The sequence below is a fragment of the Melopsittacus undulatus genome, chromosome 3 (genome assembly GCF_012275295.1).
Source record: "Melopsittacus undulatus isolate bMelUnd1 chromosome 3, bMelUnd1.mat.Z, whole genome shotgun sequence".
NCBI lineage: Eukaryota > Metazoa > Chordata > Aves > Psittaciformes > Psittaculidae > Melopsittacus > Melopsittacus undulatus.
Window position 1 is genome coordinate 11,093,243 of NC_047529.1, and position 17,956 is coordinate 11,111,198.

Sequence of the window (17,956 nt, forward strand, 5' to 3'; positions counted from 1 at the left end):
CAAATAAGTTCTGGCAACAGCTGTTTCATAAACATCCAAGGCATTCACTTACTGTGTTGTCTCCAGCTGGCCTGTGCTGCAGCAGGTACTCCCATTTTCTGAAATGCTTATTTTCCTTTTCAGCTCTGTATGTATAGCAAGTCATTGCTGCAGTACTGTCCCTGTAGTTAATTGCTACTGTAACGTTCTGAGAGCAAACTTGTTTTTAACGATAAGCTTATTGCTGCTTGCCGATTTATTTTATATTCTAGTTGATAAATCCTCACAGAAACCATTCAATGTCCTTTGAATTCAGTTTAAGCTTTTTTTTTTCTTTCGGTCCAGATAGTTCTGTTTTTTTTGAATCCTCATTTAATGACAACAAACAAAAAAAGGGAAATCAGATGACTCCAGACCTGACAGACCCAAGATTTATGTTAGTACAAAGCAGAAACACTTATATTGGAACAGGACAGACAACTTAACATTGACATTACATGTATGAGAATACCATTACTGTTACTTTAGGTGCTTAGAAAACAAACAAAACAGGTAGTAGTACCTCTATGAAATTCCCAGAACAACAAACCTAAAATCTCTTCAATCTACATAAGGTGGGTTACTATAGGCAGGAGTCTAGAAAAGTTGCAGTAACATTCACCTGCATGTTTACAAAGGAATAATTACAGTACAACCTATTTGAACCTTCCTGAAGCTAAAGGCTGTGCCAGGAGAATTCTCAAGCAAGTATATTAATCTCACTTGGTCTTAATCAAGTGAGTCCTTATCTCCTGGGACAAAAGGCTTTGAAGCTACAATGAAATTAATACTGAGCTACAGTACCAATACTGCTTTTGAATTGTTGGGCTGGAGTACAAACCTGCCTTGAGGCTTTTGTGTCTGATGTTGACATAAAGCAATTTTGCCTGAAAAAAAACCAATGGAAGTGCTAGTCATCAATAAAACTTCTTAAAACCAGTTTCCCTCGGTTTGTTAAAATAGGTCTTCGACCGTTTTTACATTGTACTATCAAATCCCACTAGTTACACAACCAAAACATGCAAATAAAGCACAACAAACTACTCTTAGCCATTACATGATTAAGCGTCTTTTAATATTTCTATTGACAAACATTGTAAGCATAACCAGAGTGAACAGTATATACTTGGAGTCTGTTCAGCGACAGATGAGTCACTGAACTACTGGTTCAAGGAGAACTATTGGCATTCTGATTTCATTTTCAGTTGAACCATAGGATGCTGAAGTGATCACAGACTAAGATGTGTTCCAATAGTGCCAATTTCTAATCAAAACTTGGATTGTGCGTTAGAAGCCAAGGCCGAGGCAAACAATTATTCTGTATCATACAGAGAAAGCAACTAGTATTGAACAGAAAAAGTTTGGTCAACAAACTAGTTTTACTTCTTTAATAACCTTTTGCTAATAACTCAACAGGCACAACAGTACCAGTAAGCATAAAGACTTTAAAATGCACGACTGCCACAGACAGTTGACTTGAATACAGTAATAGTGTTTGGTAGCAGACTTAGAGACGACTTTTAGATTCTCCCACTCTGAAATCATTTTGTATTTCTTCAGGATCTAGTCACGCACTGGAGAGGAATTCCACAGCAGTCTCCTTCTCTTCAGTTAACTCCTTAGCAGTCAGCTCCATCTTCTCACGAGAAAAATCATTGATAGGAAGACCCTCAACAAACTTCCAGGTCTTGTCCTGTTTAAAAACAAAGAAGTAAGAGGCCCCTCCATATATAAGAACAAGCTTCTTTCAGTCTGCATGAAGGAAACTTTGCAGCATAAGAAACAAAGTTTACTGCCTTAAAAACTACATCAGGCAGAAGTTAATTCTGAGTTCAGATGAAGAATGCAACCAGCACCAGCTAGTCAGGTCAGATTCTACTTATCTATCAGTATTTATTTGACAACTACTGCACAATGATTAATAATGGTCCCCTCTGTGAAAGGCTGCTAAAACTCCCACGTCCCAGCAACTGCAGTCCCATACTAAAAACACTGCTGTCAACAAGCTCACATGACAGTTTAGCTAGGTCTTGCAGAAGGTATTTGCATTTAAATACAGTTTTGTTACCTTGATCACAACAGGGAATGAATATAGCAAGTCTTCAGGAACACCGTAAGAATTGCCATCAGAAATGACTCCCATGGAAACAAATTCTCCCTGAAACCAGAAAAGTAAGAGATAAATACATTTTTCGCTGCTAGAAGCAAAATCTTCATATCCAATCTACTGCATCTCCTATGAAACTTTAGTCCAGAAAAAGGCAGATTCTTTCCCCTCCGAACATACATACATACTTGAGGTCAAAGACACAGGCGTGTAATCAAAGCATTAAGCAAACAAGCACTTACTCAAGAGCAACATCTTACCGCTGGAGTGCCAAACCAGATGTCCCTCACATGATCACAGATAGCTTTGGCAGCTGACATCGCACTGGACAGCTTCCTAGCTTTAATAACAGCTGCTCCACGTTGCTGAACAGTCTACAATTCAGAAAAAAAAACAACCCAACAACTAAATTGTAAAACAGCAAAATCATTACTTTAGATAAACATTGTTAGTAAATGCCATGAGGAAAGACCGCCTTATATCATTATTTAATTTCATCAATCAAGATACAGTTTATCACTAAATGAACATGGCACACAATCCAGAAATACAATCTAGAAGAGTTTTGCCAAGGTAAGAACATAATGGACTATTTCAGAGGCTGGCTCATTTCTCAGTACCTGCTTTACAGCTAGCAGCCCACTGATTTCTGTCATACCAACCAGATGTTTCAAGCTTTTACCACCAAGATACTTCATTTACATTGACAGCACAGATGTCTTGGAGCAACACTGGCAATTAAGGTTTTTTGCTGAATGTCAACACAAACTACTTGCTGCTCTTATTGAACTACTTGCTGCATTAATAATCACAAAATCTTATCTTAGGCAAAACATTTTATCATAAACCAACATTACAATGAACCTAGAAGGCCAAACTAATATCCTGCCCCAGCCACATGAAGTGGAGCAGGATCAAGGACAGGCTTCTGCTTACACTCTGGTTCATGAACTGTGAGTGCCAGTATACAATCATTTATTCTCCAGCAAAAAGCACAAACTGGAACAAGCTACGATATCTAAAACCAACACAGGGAAGGGCATGATAATATGACAACACACATCCTCAGTCCCAAGCTGAGGTTGCCTTGGCTAAGAGTTCCTGTACCTGGCTGTTGGCATGCTAGTGACATTACAATACCAAGCAAAGTACAGTCACTTGGGAGTCACATTCACCAACAGCTTTAGTAATGCTTGTTTTGTTTTATATTGCATTTAGGTAGCCTGTGCTCTTGATCAATTAATACCTTTATTTTGTTTTACTACCCTACATTACTATTTATTATTACCCTACAATAATACACCTTCATGTGTTTCTAGATTTTTCACATTACTTTTTAGAAATACTAGTGACAAGGCCACAGATACAGAATTGGAAAGTATGTGTGCATGTGCACATGTATGCACATGCAGGGAGAAAGCTGCTGGGATTGTTTTGGTGGGAGGGGAGCAGCAAACAGATTACCCCACTTTATCTGCAAAGCTGCCCAAAAGTCACCATAGTGAAATATCAGTGGTGCCTGTATGTTAGATGAGCTGCAATCAGAATTTTTTCTTGAATCACTTCAGCACTCCAAATGTATTTTTCTAGTAGCATTTACACAGGTTTTCATAATGCCTTAAATTTTTCAGAAGCAAATACATGATAGAGACAAGCTATCTGAAGATGACTAGGTGAGACAGAAAGAGCTGCTTCACTAAGTCAATCAGTCTCATAGTTTCCAATTTCATATGAGGCTAGGAGAAAAAAGTAGCAAACTTAAAACCAAACCAAAACAAATTCTTACCAGGATAAAGTCTCCCTTCAGCCAGCTGTCATCTTTTATAGCTTCATAAACTCCAACTTCCTTTCCTTTCACGTTTACCTTTGCATGGTTAACATCTGGATATTGAGTGGAGGAGTGGTTGCCCCAGATGATGACGTTCTTCACATCATTGGCAGTAACACCAAGTTTCAGAGCAATCTATTTGGAAATGAAAGATGTCCATTGTATTAACTTCAGCTTCTCAAGTCACAAGCTGCTTTGAAAGCATTCCTCTTTTTGTATTTTGCAGGGACAACATAAAGCCTTTTACTTTGGATAGGCCCTTTTTACCTGAGACTTAGCTCTGTTGTGATCCAAACGAGTTAAGCAGCTGAAGTTTTCCTTTGGTATTGATGGGGCTGACTTTGATGCAATCAGGCAGTTGGTATTTGCTGGATTCCCAACTACCACAACCTAAAATCAAAAAAGGGTAAGGAGACTGTGGAAAGATGAAGAAGCTGTTTCTGCAAAACAGCTCCCTCAATAGAAATACATGGCTTTGCCTTCAAAGAAGTTATCATAAAGTTTTCCAAATCTCTTTGTTGTCCTCAACAAGGTTCTTTTACACATGCATTGTTCATAGTCAGAGTCTTCTGTAACTGCACAGAAGAATATTTTCTAGCTAGGTATTTTCTTTATAATTTGACATTCAAACATGAAAGAGAATAAGACTTCTAGGGAGATCTGAACACTGACTCACAGCCTCGCTGCAAACCTCATGTTAACAGACAGAGGTAAAGCCAGATACGTACACACTAGTTAGCCCAGTTAGATGAATTCTCCATCACCTTTTAAATGCTTTCAAGATTGGCTGCCACTGCTTTATATAATTGCTTTATAATTAAGAAATCCAGAACAGTTACTTATCTCAGTGTTCATAGGCAGTTAGAAGTAAAATACTGCCTGAACTTAGATCGATTTCTTGCTATGGAAAACTGATTTTTATTCATCCTTCATCTACTAATGTGCCTCCAATGATTAATGTCAAGCTCCATATACTCTCAATCACAATCTGCAAACCTCCCTTTGTATTTCCCCTTTTGAAAGAGTTCAGTAAATTTTCCATTACTCTACATAGTTATATTGATAGTTTTTATTCCTACTGTATAAAGAAGCAAACAAGTCTTTAGAAGCAGTAGGAAGTTCATCAGCAGAGGAAGTAGACATTAAAAAGTCAGTTACAAAGCACAGTCGGAGTCTGGGCCTGAGATTAAGAGCAGTAGGAGAGCAGCCACATGATCCCATTAACTTTGCTGAAGGAATCTGAGAGAGAACAATTAAAAGCTTCCAATGCTCCAAAGACCAAGACAAAAACAACCTAAATAAAGCCGATTTTTTTGTGCAACTGTAATACCATATTGATACTGAAGTTAAGGGTCATTATGTTGAAGCCATAGACGGATATGAAGTAGGCAGCTGCATGCAGATAACTTTGTTCTCCCAGAGAAGAGAGGTACTGAGTAGAATGCTTTTTAACTTTTTTATGTAATCTGGGGAGGTCTTTTAAAATTAGTGATAACCAGTTTAGAGTATGAGTGGAATACAGTAATGCAATGTAAGACTTACCTTTTTCACCAAACAAATTAAGGACCAAATTGTCTACCTATTTAACATACTGTATCTCATCTAACCTTGACTGTGTTTTATTTTCCAGGGCTTAAGGAACAGAATGCCTGCACTGAATAGGGTCCTGCTTACACAGTATCATTCTACAACATATTTATATCTCTATATAACTCAACAGAGAAACAACTTTTTAACTGCAGTTTCTATATTCACCTTCACAGTCTTTTTGGCATACTTGTCCAAGGCTGCACCCTGAGACTTGAAAATTTTCACGTTGGCTTTGAGTAAATCCTTCCTCTCCATGCCCTCTCTCCTTGGCATGGAGCCAACCAGAATTGCTATGTCAAGGTCTTTGAATGCAACTTCCTCCTTGTCTGTTGGAATGACCTCTAAAAAAACAGGGGGGAAAAAAATCTAAGTCAGACAAACACTCATGGCAAAGTGTTAATAGGAAAATTCTTTGGTTCATAAATAGTAGATGACCTGATCCAACAACACCACCACCTTCCCATTCCAAAAATACAAGTATATTCATTTGGCCCCAGTCCACAGATTAAATACTTGACAGTAAATGGTTTATATATACAAACATATACCTAAAGCTTTATATAGAAATTCTGAAAATGCAGGAGAAACCCATGTAAAAAAGATGCCTTTCATGTGTCTATCCAAATTATATACATATATATACATAGGTTGTCCTTCACTTTTATAAAGATTTTCAGTGACACATACCAACACAAATGAAATTTTCATCTCCCTTTAATTCAAAACAAAGAAGGTTTGATTTTTAGAAGAGGTCATAGCTACATGTTTGGTTGGTTTTCGTTTTGGTTTTTTTTTTTAAGTACTGTAATAATTACGTAGCATCTTCCACAAAATAGAAAACTAAGAAAGGATCATGTAACATTTTCTTCTGCTTAACTTCCTTACCGCTACAGAAACGCAAAAATGCAACAATTGTACTAGAGAATCTTATAGGTATAAAAAAATTTCCTTTGGCTACCTCTCAGCAGGGGTAGAGCACAATCCTGCAGCTCCATCACTACACCTTCCAATACAGTCATCATGGGGGTGATATCCAGCAGCACAAGAACAAGAGGCTGTGAAGAAAGGAATGGTTAAGTCCAAGTTAGGTGTAACATGATTTGAAAATGAATTTGTCTTGTTATCTACAAGACTTCAGATCCATTTACAGAAAACTAAAGAACTCCAGCATGACCAGCAACTGCATAACAGAGAAGGGCTGAATTCATTTTCCCCGTTTAAAGAATAAACAACTTGCATATTGGTAAATCAAGAGTATCTAGAAGATAACAAGTTTCAGAGACTGCAGTTGCGACATCAGCTTATTCATTACTCCTATAAAAATAAGCCGAGAGTGGGGCTTGTTCAGTCTAGACAGAGAAGGCTCCAAGGAGATCTTAAAGCAGCCTTCCAATACCTAAAGGGGCTCACAAGAAATCTGGAGAGGAATATGTAGTGACAGGACAAGCAGGAATGGCTTTAAATGGACAGTAGAAAGAAATTATTTACTAAGAGAGTGGTGAGGCCCTGGCATAGGTTGCTCAGAGAAGCTGCAGCTGCCCCATCCCGGGCAGTGTTCAAGGCCAGGTTGGACAGAGCCTTTGAGCAACTTGGTCTAGTTGAAGATGGCCCTGGCAGTGGGATTGAGACTAGATGATCTTTAATGTTCCTTCCAACCCAAACCATTCTATGATTACTATGCAGCAGAAATAAGTGACATCTCAGTGTAAGACTTACCTGATCTTTGCCAAACACATCTCCCTTGGCAATGCTGTAGAGCAGCGAGTAGGCAATCTGCCCAGCAGCACCAGTTACCAAGACTCTGACAGGTTCACCCTGCAGGAAAATTACAGAGACTTAACCACAGCCACACAGTGCAACCTCACACCATCCAAGAGTGGTAAATTTAACAGTTACTACAGAAAAAAAGTTATGATAATTTAACCTGAATGAAAGCATGTACCTAAATATGGATCAGGCCCAGCTCCTGAGATCATACTTCTGTTCTGCTAGAACAACCAGCAATTTCTCTACTCGCTTTTAAAGAAACAGACCCAAAATATCCTTAAGAACTTCCCCTGGAAAAGGTTGCAAAATGCCAGGGATAACAATCTATTTGAAAAAACTTTTAACACTGCCTTTTTACCATAAGGCATTATAGTATGTACCCACTTGTACTTCTAACTTACAACAGAAATTTTACAAACTGACACTTCACCAGTTTTCGGATTCTGTTACTTTTGAGGGCTGTTTCTGGTAAGCAGTTTGAATACTTACTTGCAACCAAAGACTTACTGAATGCCAGAAACCAAGGAGTCTAGTGGACTTAATGTACTAGACTCACTAAACCCTGTTACACAGCAAATTAACCAATCCAAAGACAAAAGCTACATTATGGACAAACATGGACACTAATATCCATAATACAGCTGTCCATTGTCAAACTGACCCAAAACTTCTAAAGACTGTGGAGAAGACTGCCAACATGTTGTTATATTGCAAATGGAGTAGGGGTGGGAATTGTCTTACCCTATAGCAAACCTCCATTCTGTTAAGCAGAAACAGGATATAGGGAAATCCAAAGGTTATTTCGTATTGAAAATATGTAATGCTGAGAGAGTTGGGGTTGCTCAGCCTGGAGAACAGAAGGCTCCATGGAGACCTTATTATGGCCTTTCAGTACTTAAAGGGGGCTTCTAAAAAAGATGGGGATGAACTTTTTAGTAGGCCTGTCGCAGTAGGATATGGCATAATCGTTTTGAACTGAAAAAGGGTAGATGTGAACAAGACAGAAGGAAAACAATGAGGGTGATGAAACACTGGAACAGTCTGCCCAGAGGTGGTAGATGCCCCATTCCCAGAAACATTCAAGGTCAAGCTGGTCAAGCCTCTGAGCAACCCGATCTAGTTGAAGATGTCCCTGCTCATTGCAGGAGGGGTTGGACTAGATGACCTTCAAAGGTTCCTTCCAACCGAAACTATCCTATGAAAAGGAAAAATATGCCAAAGGACATTCATAACACAGTATTTCGTAAGCCTGGTTTTTGTGTCTCCCTTTTCCCCTACAGGCAACAGGAAAGGAACAAGCAGACTCTGACCAGACTGCTGGAATGCCAAGCCTACTTTTTCAAATAATTAAAAGCTGGTAATTTGTGTTATGGACAAAACACCTTCAATGTTCAATTATGTCTGAAGTGATTTAATGGCATACTGGGCTACACAATGCAAAGCACCGCTTGCAGAGCAAAGGCTGTCATTTCACTTGGTGCTGGCAAGGCTGCAGACAGAATACCGAGCCCAGTTTTGGGACCCCAAGTTCATGTCCTGTAAGAGGAGGCTGAGGGCATTAGTACATAGTCTGAAGAGGGAGAGCATAAGGGGTGATTTAACAGCAGCCTATTATAACTTCAAGTAATGTTACAAAAATAACACTACCAAACACCTCAGTAGTGGCAAACAGTAGAACAGGCAGCAATGGCTACAAAAGCTAAAGACTCTTCAGCACTGCAACAGTGTACCCAGACACTGTGCAGCCTTCATCCTTAGTGGTTTTCAAGACTCCTATGAAAAACGTATATGATATGATTCAACAGGGCAAAAGCTTTTTTATCGGGCTGCACTGGACAACCTCCAGACTCAGAACAAGAGAGGTGAGACTGGATGACCTCTAGAGATCCTTTCCAACTGACATTCCTGTCACCGATATTTATAGGAAAACCATTTTGGGATTTGAGTGTATTCTCTCTGCAGAAGTGACCAGCCAAGCACAGCCGCATCACGCTAGCATTAGATAACTGTAAAAATGAGGCCACCCACCCCATTTTTCCACATGCTGGATAAATTAGGAGCCTAAGTGATGAAGTTAAAACACTGAACTTGCAGATTTAGACCTTGAGATGATTTTTGCCTCCATTATGGGAAGGACACTTTAAATATTTGGTTAAATGGCTACTGGTTATGGTGTTGAACTGCATTATTTAATTTTGAACCTGTCTCATGGTGAGTCTCATCCCTCAAACCTTGTCAAACTCCATGAGGAGAAAGAATGAGAGCAAATCATAGATTCTTGCTGGTTTAAGATCTCAAAACTAGTTTTGGTACACCATTCTTGAATAGGGAAGTCATACTCTTCAAACATACCATAGTGTCTGAATGATGGTGGGCAGCACAGATCAAGAGGTGTGTCAGATTTTAAAGCCAGTTTTTCATCATATTTTTAAGGAGAATCCGCATTTTATTAACATAAAGGGCACAATAAATGCTTTTAAAAGGCAGCTAATCGTATTAGTTAAGAAAATAAATGCTAGAAAATTACTGTGCTGCAAAATCTTGCTGCTCCAGAACTCATACAGATAACACTAGAACACACTTGCTTTGAATTACACAGTATTTTGGATTGACTTCTGAGTTGCCAGTAACATAAGCAAGGATTTTAAGAAGTTAGGCTTTGTCCCTTGCAACTGGCAAGCCTAACTGAAGTACTGCCACAGAGCAGGGCGTAGCCAACAAGAATTTTCTCCACAATATGCTCTTTATGTGCTAATTTTATTTAAACATAAAAAAGACAATCTATCCACTAGCATTATAGTGAGTATTTAGTAAACAGGAAAGTGAAGGAGTAGAAAATACCCACAAGAGGTAGGACCACTTTTTTTTTTAACCAAGAGAGACTTAACATTTAGCCTTGTTTAAACACAAAGTAAAACACCTTCAGCTATGACTCTCCTTCACCCTTTCAAGAAAATTATGTTACTATGTTTGCCTACTACTGTACTCCCTGTTCTCTCCCAGTTTGGGGCTGGAGAAGGGAGGAAGAAACATCAGCTAAAATAAGGTACGAGTACTGCCTACTTGTTTTTTCTCTCCAGACCTTCACTACATTGTGTTCACATACAAGCTTCACCCAGTCCCTCACACTAATTGCAAGCAATTAGTATCAAATCAACCTTCATGCTTTCTCTTGATTCCAGAGCTAAATCAGCAAGCCAAGAATGTTGTGCTTACCAAATACAGTTAATTCTCCCCAGAAAACATATGTCACATGTAAAAATTTGTACCATTGAGCATCTGAGGCTACTTTTGGAGGCTGGATGTTCAGAGAAACTAGTAGCTCCCCAGTGGAAGCTGTAGGCAATACACAATCACATTCAGGCACTTTAATCTGTGACTTGGCTCTTGCACAGAGCTTCAATGAGAATACTTTCAGCTGTGGTAACTAGAGGTGACCTTTACTCACTCTCAGGTATACAAGAAGTAGAGGACAAACTAAATGATGTCTGAGCTATTTAGTTTCAAAGCCTTCCCCACTTCACATACAGCTGATGTATAACTCAAAAGTTCCAGGAAACTGAAGAGCAGTAAAAGAAACGCTAAAAAGGAAAATGCTCACTGAACATTGCATCCCCATACCCTTCCCCCTCTAATTCAGCAGACAGAAGGATTTGTCCCCTTCCTCAATTATCACAGATAAAAGTAAAGTTTCTGGTATCAAAAGAAGAAGCTGTGGGTTCAATGCCCTCCCACTGCACACACTTTGGCTTAAGAACTAAGTGCCCAAATTATTTCCATGATTACTGATGATACTAGCAGACCTAAAATACTAGTGCCATACATGAAAATAACACTACACAGCAAACTGATTCTGAAGGTTCCAAAGGTAAGAGAGCAAATTAAATCTTATCAAACACAGTAACAAGAAAAATCTATGACCTGTCAGCACAACTAATAGACTTTAGGTTGTTAATCAGTTATAAAAGACCTCCATAAACATTACTGCTGCTAAACTGTTTGCAAAGTATCACCAACATTACTCCTAAAGAGTAAAGCCAACTAAGCTAACCCACCTTGCTTGATGAGACAAAACCATTAAGCTCCAGCTCTTGCAACGTCTAGAGTCTGCCTAACAGACTTTGCATCTATAGACACGACGATTTTATTTCAGAAGTTTAAAGCCCCTGCCCCATACCAAATGCATAATTAGAATATTGAAAGTAAGATAAAAATTGTTGCATTCTTAAAAGTCTGGGCACCAAATTAAGTTCCAACCAGCTACTGGAGATCAGCACATTCATAGGAGTCAAGTGAAAGCTCAAGTACAAAACTAAAATTCAGTGTCTTGTAGCCACTCCTGAGAACCCATATTTTGAAGGGAAAGAGTAAAGGAGTAGGATAGATAAGATTTACAGATTTTGGTCATTTTTAGTGTACGTCTGAAATAACAAGCCACGTTTTGGGGCACACAAGCATCTTTTCCATAGCAAAGTACTAAAAGTAAAGGTTTGAATAATGGGATATAAAGTCTAGAAAACGCAGAGATGTTTTTGTAGTTATAAAAGATTTCCTTGCAGGTTTGTGTGTGCGCATGTATCTATATGCCACAGAAATGCAAAGGACTCCAATTCACCTGTGTAACCCCCGGGCAGAGACAGAAGGAGTCCTTGACATTTTGCAGGACCTACACAGGCAGCTGGATTTTTGACAGCAAATAGGGATAAAATAAGAGAGGAAAACATTTTACAGAGTTTTTCCTTGAGCTAACATCGAGCTGCACCCAAACCCCTTCAAGCCTCACGAAATGAAGGAGCAGGCATTCCCGTCTTCCCGAAGGCAATGGAAATTAACCAGCGAGGCTCGGGCGTTAGGAAAGGGCGCGATTAAGACGCCAGGGACCATACGCTGCCCTCCCGCCCGCCAGAGAATAGGAACCAAAGGCAATAACAAGCCCGCACTGCGGGGCCTGGCACCGACCCCCGACTCCCCAGGCTGGAAGAAGGTGACCCTGGCGCGGCCTCCATAGGTGCTAAGGAGAGCCTCAGGCAACCACCAGGCCCCCTTCCTCCTGAGTGCCCAGAGCACATTCACACCACTCGCGGAGGAGCCCAGCGAGGGAGCCGGCGCCATTTCGCAGCCACCTCCAACTGACGGAGCCCCCCGCCACAACCGCCGCGGCGAAGGGACGGGTCCCGCCGTCACCCCGACCCAACCACCCCCGTCAGGAAGGGCCACGGGCTCGGGAGCGGTACCGACCATGGCTGCAGTGAGCTGCGAGTCCAACAGCCTCGAGGTCACCTCTAACAGCACAGCCGGGTCCGCAGAGCCGCTGCGCTCAGCTGCCGCGGGAAGGGGCGGGGACGGGGAGCGCCCCGAGGCACTATGGGAGATGTAGTCGCGTCTACCACCCCTCCGCGCCGCACTCTGTCAGGTGAGAACTACAACTCCCGGCGTGCCTCTGGACGCGCTCGCCCCGCCCCCGAGCGCCATTGGCTCACAGCTGCCCGCCCCCTCCCCAGCTTGCCCCATTCATTGAAGAGGAGGCAATAAGCCTCATCCTTCCTTGCGCATGCGCTGAGAGCCCGCGGGCTGCCGCAAGCGCGGGCATTTCTGTTTGCGCATGCCCCGCTCGAGTAGAGGTGTTTGAAGAGCAGTCAGGAAAGAGCATGCGCGTCAGGCGACAGGCAGCGGCGGGGGACGCGGATCGCTGCGGGAGTACGTATTTGCTGCGCGTGCGCAGGTGGCGGTGCTTCAGTGGTTGCTAGGTGACGGGCGGCGCGGACCCATCCTGGTCCCGATCCCACTATCCTAGTCCCGTTCCCACCATCCTGGTCCCGTTCCCACCATCCTGGTCCCGTTCCCACCCATCCTGGTCCCGTTCCCACCCCGCTTCCTCGGAGCCCTCGGTGGGTTCGGCATCACGGCTCGGCTTTGCCCTTCCCGGGGTGCGCAGCCCGGCGGCCCCGAGCTGTTTCCGGGCTCTACTCGCAGGGGCCTTCCCATCCGCTCCCGTCTACCTCAGTGAGGCCGGCGGGCAGGGGTCGGGGTCGCAGGCAGGAGCTCCTCTACACAGGCCCGGAGAGAGCTTCATGAAGTCCTGTCAGCTGCGCTTGGGGCTGGAACTTGATGATCTTAAGGTCCTTTCCAACCCTAACCTATGATTCTGTGATTCTAAAACTGAGAGCTTACCCGTGTCGTTCTGCTGTAAAAGCATGACTGAAGTAGCTATCTGTTGTACAACAATAAACCTATTCATTTAATGGTATTTTTGATTGCTGACTGCAGTAAACTTTTTGGGTCTGTGCCAGCAGTGAGGCTGATACTGGAATAAATAGCAACAGCAAAACCCACGGTTTCCTAAACTGTGTTAAAGAGAGTCGTGTGTGGCACACTTAATTATTTCCTTCCTCACATCCTGACAATGTAAGGAACCTCCTGACAAGTTTCCTTATTGGACAAATTTTGTAATTATGAAATCTCACTTGTCTGAATGTATTCCTGTAGGAGCAGTAATAGATTTCACACTAGTCCTTACAGATCACTGTATTTTATTGCTTGGTTTGTGTTTTTTAACGATCTAAACAGCATGTACACTTAACGCCATTTCTTTCTCAGTCCTCGGAAATAAGCTACTCCTTTCGGGCAGTGGGTGTAAAGCTTAAATATTTATGCTTGTCATGCAAAAGCGCTCTCGTTTTAGCACGTCTTGTTGCTAACCATACTCATGCCACAGCTCAGAACTGTGGTTTGAACAAGCCCCTAGCTGAACCTCCGACGGCTTCTGCAGTACAGCAAACTGCAGTGTCAGAGATGATAGGTACATCGTACTTAGTGTATTTTAAATATCAAACTATAGTGATTTATATAAGTTAATACATAGTGTATTATAAATATCAAACTATAGTGATTTATGTAAATTAATAACCATGCATTTTTAATATGGATTAAGATTGTACCTAGTTCATCCCTTCTGGGGATGAATTCGAAAGGCAGATAGCTGCAAGCAAAGCTGAGGTCTGGCTTGCTGGGAAAGGTGGAGAAGCTTGGTAAGTAGAAGAGAGCTCGTTTTCCAGTCGGATTATTGCAGAGTGTCTTGAAATGCTTTACACTGGTGGTCCTAACCTTTTTTGCACTTTGACATTGTACAGACTTAATTAACACCATTTAAGATTATTTAAGATTTAAATGTACGCAAAACCTGATGTGGACCCACATGAGCTAATTTCCATTCAGCATAATGGGTTCAGTTTAAATTGATTGCTTATCAATTCTCAACCAATTCAATGTTAACATGCTGTAAACTGATTTGTGTGTGTCAGCACAGCAGATTGTATTTGGTTAGTGGATTTCAGTTAAGTTAATTGAACTTCCTCCTGTAGGTAAGGCTCCGTTTTCATTCTTGGTCCTTTTTTTTGGCCAAGCTTGTGCTGCTTGTGTTATTTGGTGTCGGAAGATAACAACATGTCTTGTGTCAGAAGGGATTTGTAATGAATATGTTGTAAAGCCATGTGCAAATGCTTTTGTGTGTTAGTTTGGTTTAAATCTGTTCCCAGTATAATTAGTCTGAGACAGAGTTAAATTGGTGTAAGGCTGTTTGCACTGTCTTTTGTGCCGTTTTAGGTAAAGGTACCATAAAGTTTTGCTTTCTGTGAATGTGAGCTGATTTTTAAAGTTAGTGAAACTTCACAACTCCACTGTTTTCTTGTTACTTGTCTTAGATTTTAGTTCTACTTGTTAAGCTCTAGTATTTTCAAGGAAAATATAAGTGTATGAAAATAAATGAGTGGTACTTTTGTCTTCCTATCTGGGTTTTTTTAAGTCCTTTTCCTGGTGTTTTTTAGTTTCTAAAATGCATCCTTTGCTTCTGGATGGAAACATTTCTGGTCTTGCAGGAAGTTTTGGTCCTTGGTAGTGTTTCTTATGCTGTCATCACTGTAGGAATCTGTAAACATAGTGTTTTAGTTCCTGCAACCCCGTCCTCCAAATCTTCTCTTCCAAATCTTCTTCTGTCTTCTCTTTATCTTCAAGAAGTGTGGTGGATTTGATTTTTTTTTGTTGGTTTTGGGGTTTTTTTGGCTTTTGTTATCTTTTTTTTGTTTGTTTGTTTTTGTTTTTTCTTAGTTTGTTAGTCTTAGCAACTTTTCAAAGTTTTGGATATTTTCATTCCAAATGGAATGCTGGTTTTCCTGTCAACATTGCCTTCAGGTTTCATCCAGTTTGTTACTGTCTCATAATTTTCTTGCCACATTTGTGCTTTCTACTGACAATATTATTTTTTTTGAGATTATTAGGTAATCATAAGATGTAATTTTTTAATATTATTTAGTGCTTCCTCCAATTTTCATTAGTATGTTTCTTTTGTACAGTGCTTTAAGACAAAGTTGCATAAATAAAACATATTGCAAAAGAAGTAACAGAAATTTAATGTCCACGTGGATTAAGCTCTCAGTTTGATCTTGAAATACACTTTACAGCTTTTGCTCTAAGAAGCTATTGAATTACTTGGAATTGGTGTAATTAAACAATACTTAATAGTCTAGATCATTTAATTTCCATTTTGGGGGGATTAAGTATTATTTTTGAAGATGACTAGTAGTTTTGAAAGGGTAAGATGGCAGAATTTTCTTTCTCTTTTTTTTAATAGATTTTAAAATAAATTATTTTCTCTTAACAGCTGCTCTGTTCTTCGACTGTATTTTGGATGGAATTTTGGTTTTCTTCATTTCCACCTATAGAAACAGATTTTTTTTAGGTAAGTTTTTACGCATAATTTTCAATAATTTGTAAAGTTATCTTTTTATTTTTGTGTCCACATATAATACAGTTTTTCTTTTATGCATTTACTTACAATTTTTAATACAAAAATGTCTTTTGTAGCTAAGTCAGTGGGATAAATATGTTTAAAATGCTTCAGACTATGTGGGATTTGAACTAGATGATCTTTTAAGGTCCCTTCCAACCCAAACCATTTTATGATTCTATGTAAAAAAATAAACTATAAAAGCCAATTTTAATCCTAGAAATAAGAGTTGAATTGGAATGGTTTTGGAGCCTCTTCTGGGTTATGATCCAGGGGAAGAATAATAAGGGATTTTTCAGAAATGAAAGAAAGCATTACAAAAAAGTACTGAAATGGGATTAAGAGGATCAAAAGCTATTTCTTAAAATGTGTGAGAAATCTTTAATAGGCTTTGAAAAAGATAAAGACAGATATAAGCAAGAACAATTAAAATCTTAGTTCAGAAAATTAAAATAGACACATTTTCATTAGGGATTTATATTTTTATACATTATTTTTTGTATTCATAGTGCTAATGTCCAAACCTAAATTTTCACTGTTAATTTCTAAACTTCAGAGTTATGTAATACTGCATAGACATTAAATGGTGTGGTCAAATTGGCATGGCTAGAAATTCTGCTTATAACAGTGTTCTTTTGGTTGTTTGTTTTTTTTTGCTGTGGTTCAGAAAACTGTCTTAAAGAGAAATTTTACCTTCTATAGAACTAGTTTCATTTTATCCTATGGTTTCATTTTTCCTTCTTAATAATTGAGTTGAGTTTTTACATACTTGGAGGTAATTAATCATGCATTAATTGATTTATACAACCTTTAGTATATTTTTAATCGATAGGATGCCATAAAACATTCTGTCCTCTTGTGCCTGCTATGAAGAGACACAAATGATATCCAGCAATATGTATTAGTAATCTTTATGAACTATTAATGAGTCAAATCTTAATAAAAATTGTGACCAGAAAGTTCTTTTTTATATATTATTTCTAATTAACTTAATAATACAAACAGGTACTGTATGTTTGACTGTATGTTTAACAATTAAGGCCTCCATTGCTCTCTGTGTGTGGTTAGATCGGAAGTGGCTGGTCTCACACTCACAGGCCTCCAGTGCCTGGAGTGCTGTTCAGGTATTGCAGGGCTCCATCACTGACCAGGGATTGTGGTATAGCACAGCAGCTTGGTAATAGCAGCCCTGTTGTAGGCAAAGATTTAAGATTGTCCACTGTCAGTGAGCTGTTTTTGGAGGATTTTCTTCTCACAGTTCTTAAAGTACAGTGTATAGAGGATCCCTGTTAAAAATCAAACCAAACCAACCAAAATGCATACATATGCACACAAAGCCTTTGGTATGTTGGCTGTAAATTCAGTTTATCTCTGAATCAAAAAGAATAGAAAAACTGTGTTCCTGGTGCATGAGAAATAGTTTTGCTGGATTCTCTTTTACCTTAACACACACGTTTCTTGGTTGAACAGACACTTTGTGACAATGTGCATGAACTTTCTACTCACTGATTGCAGTGTGTGGAGGAGGTTGATTGTGATTTGTAACTTCTGAGTCAATTAGGTACTTCTTCCCATGGTAGGTGAGCTGAAGTCTTAGAGGCTTTTGCAAACCCCTGCGAGATGGGAAATGGAGAGATGAGAGGAGTAAAAGCATCCTTTGAAAATAGGAGAATGGCATGAGTACAGCAGAAAGTTCTTTTCTCTATTTGCTGTCTGCCTGTTATGCTAAGTGGATTTCCAATTAGTTAACTATTTGAAACACTTTCATTAAAGTGCGTCTAATGAGATTTCTTTCCATGCAGACTATATAAAAGTAATAAAGCAATTGCATTGGAAAGTAGGACTTCCTAATTGAAATGCAACA

General features: G+C 39.8%; 1 protein-coding gene across 1 annotated transcript; it reads right to left on the minus strand.

The window, feature by feature from the left end:
- Window positions 1-1,067: 1,067 nt before the first annotated feature.
- On the minus strand, window positions 1,068-12,649 carry MDH1 (malate dehydrogenase 1). Its single transcript, XM_005147435.3, has 9 exons — window positions 12,549-12,649; window positions 7,260-7,358; window positions 6,502-6,598; window positions 5,709-5,884; window positions 4,221-4,343; window positions 3,912-4,088; window positions 2,386-2,499; window positions 2,087-2,176; window positions 1,068-1,711 (listed from the first exon to the last, which is right to left on the minus strand). Exons 1-9 carry the CDS (start codon window positions 12,549-12,551, stop codon window positions 1,586-1,588), a joined length of 1,005 nt encoding a protein of 334 aa, XP_005147492.1. The 5' UTR covers window positions 12,552-12,649; the 3' UTR covers window positions 1,068-1,585.
- Between the last annotated feature and the right edge of the window lie 5,307 nt (window positions 12,650-17,956).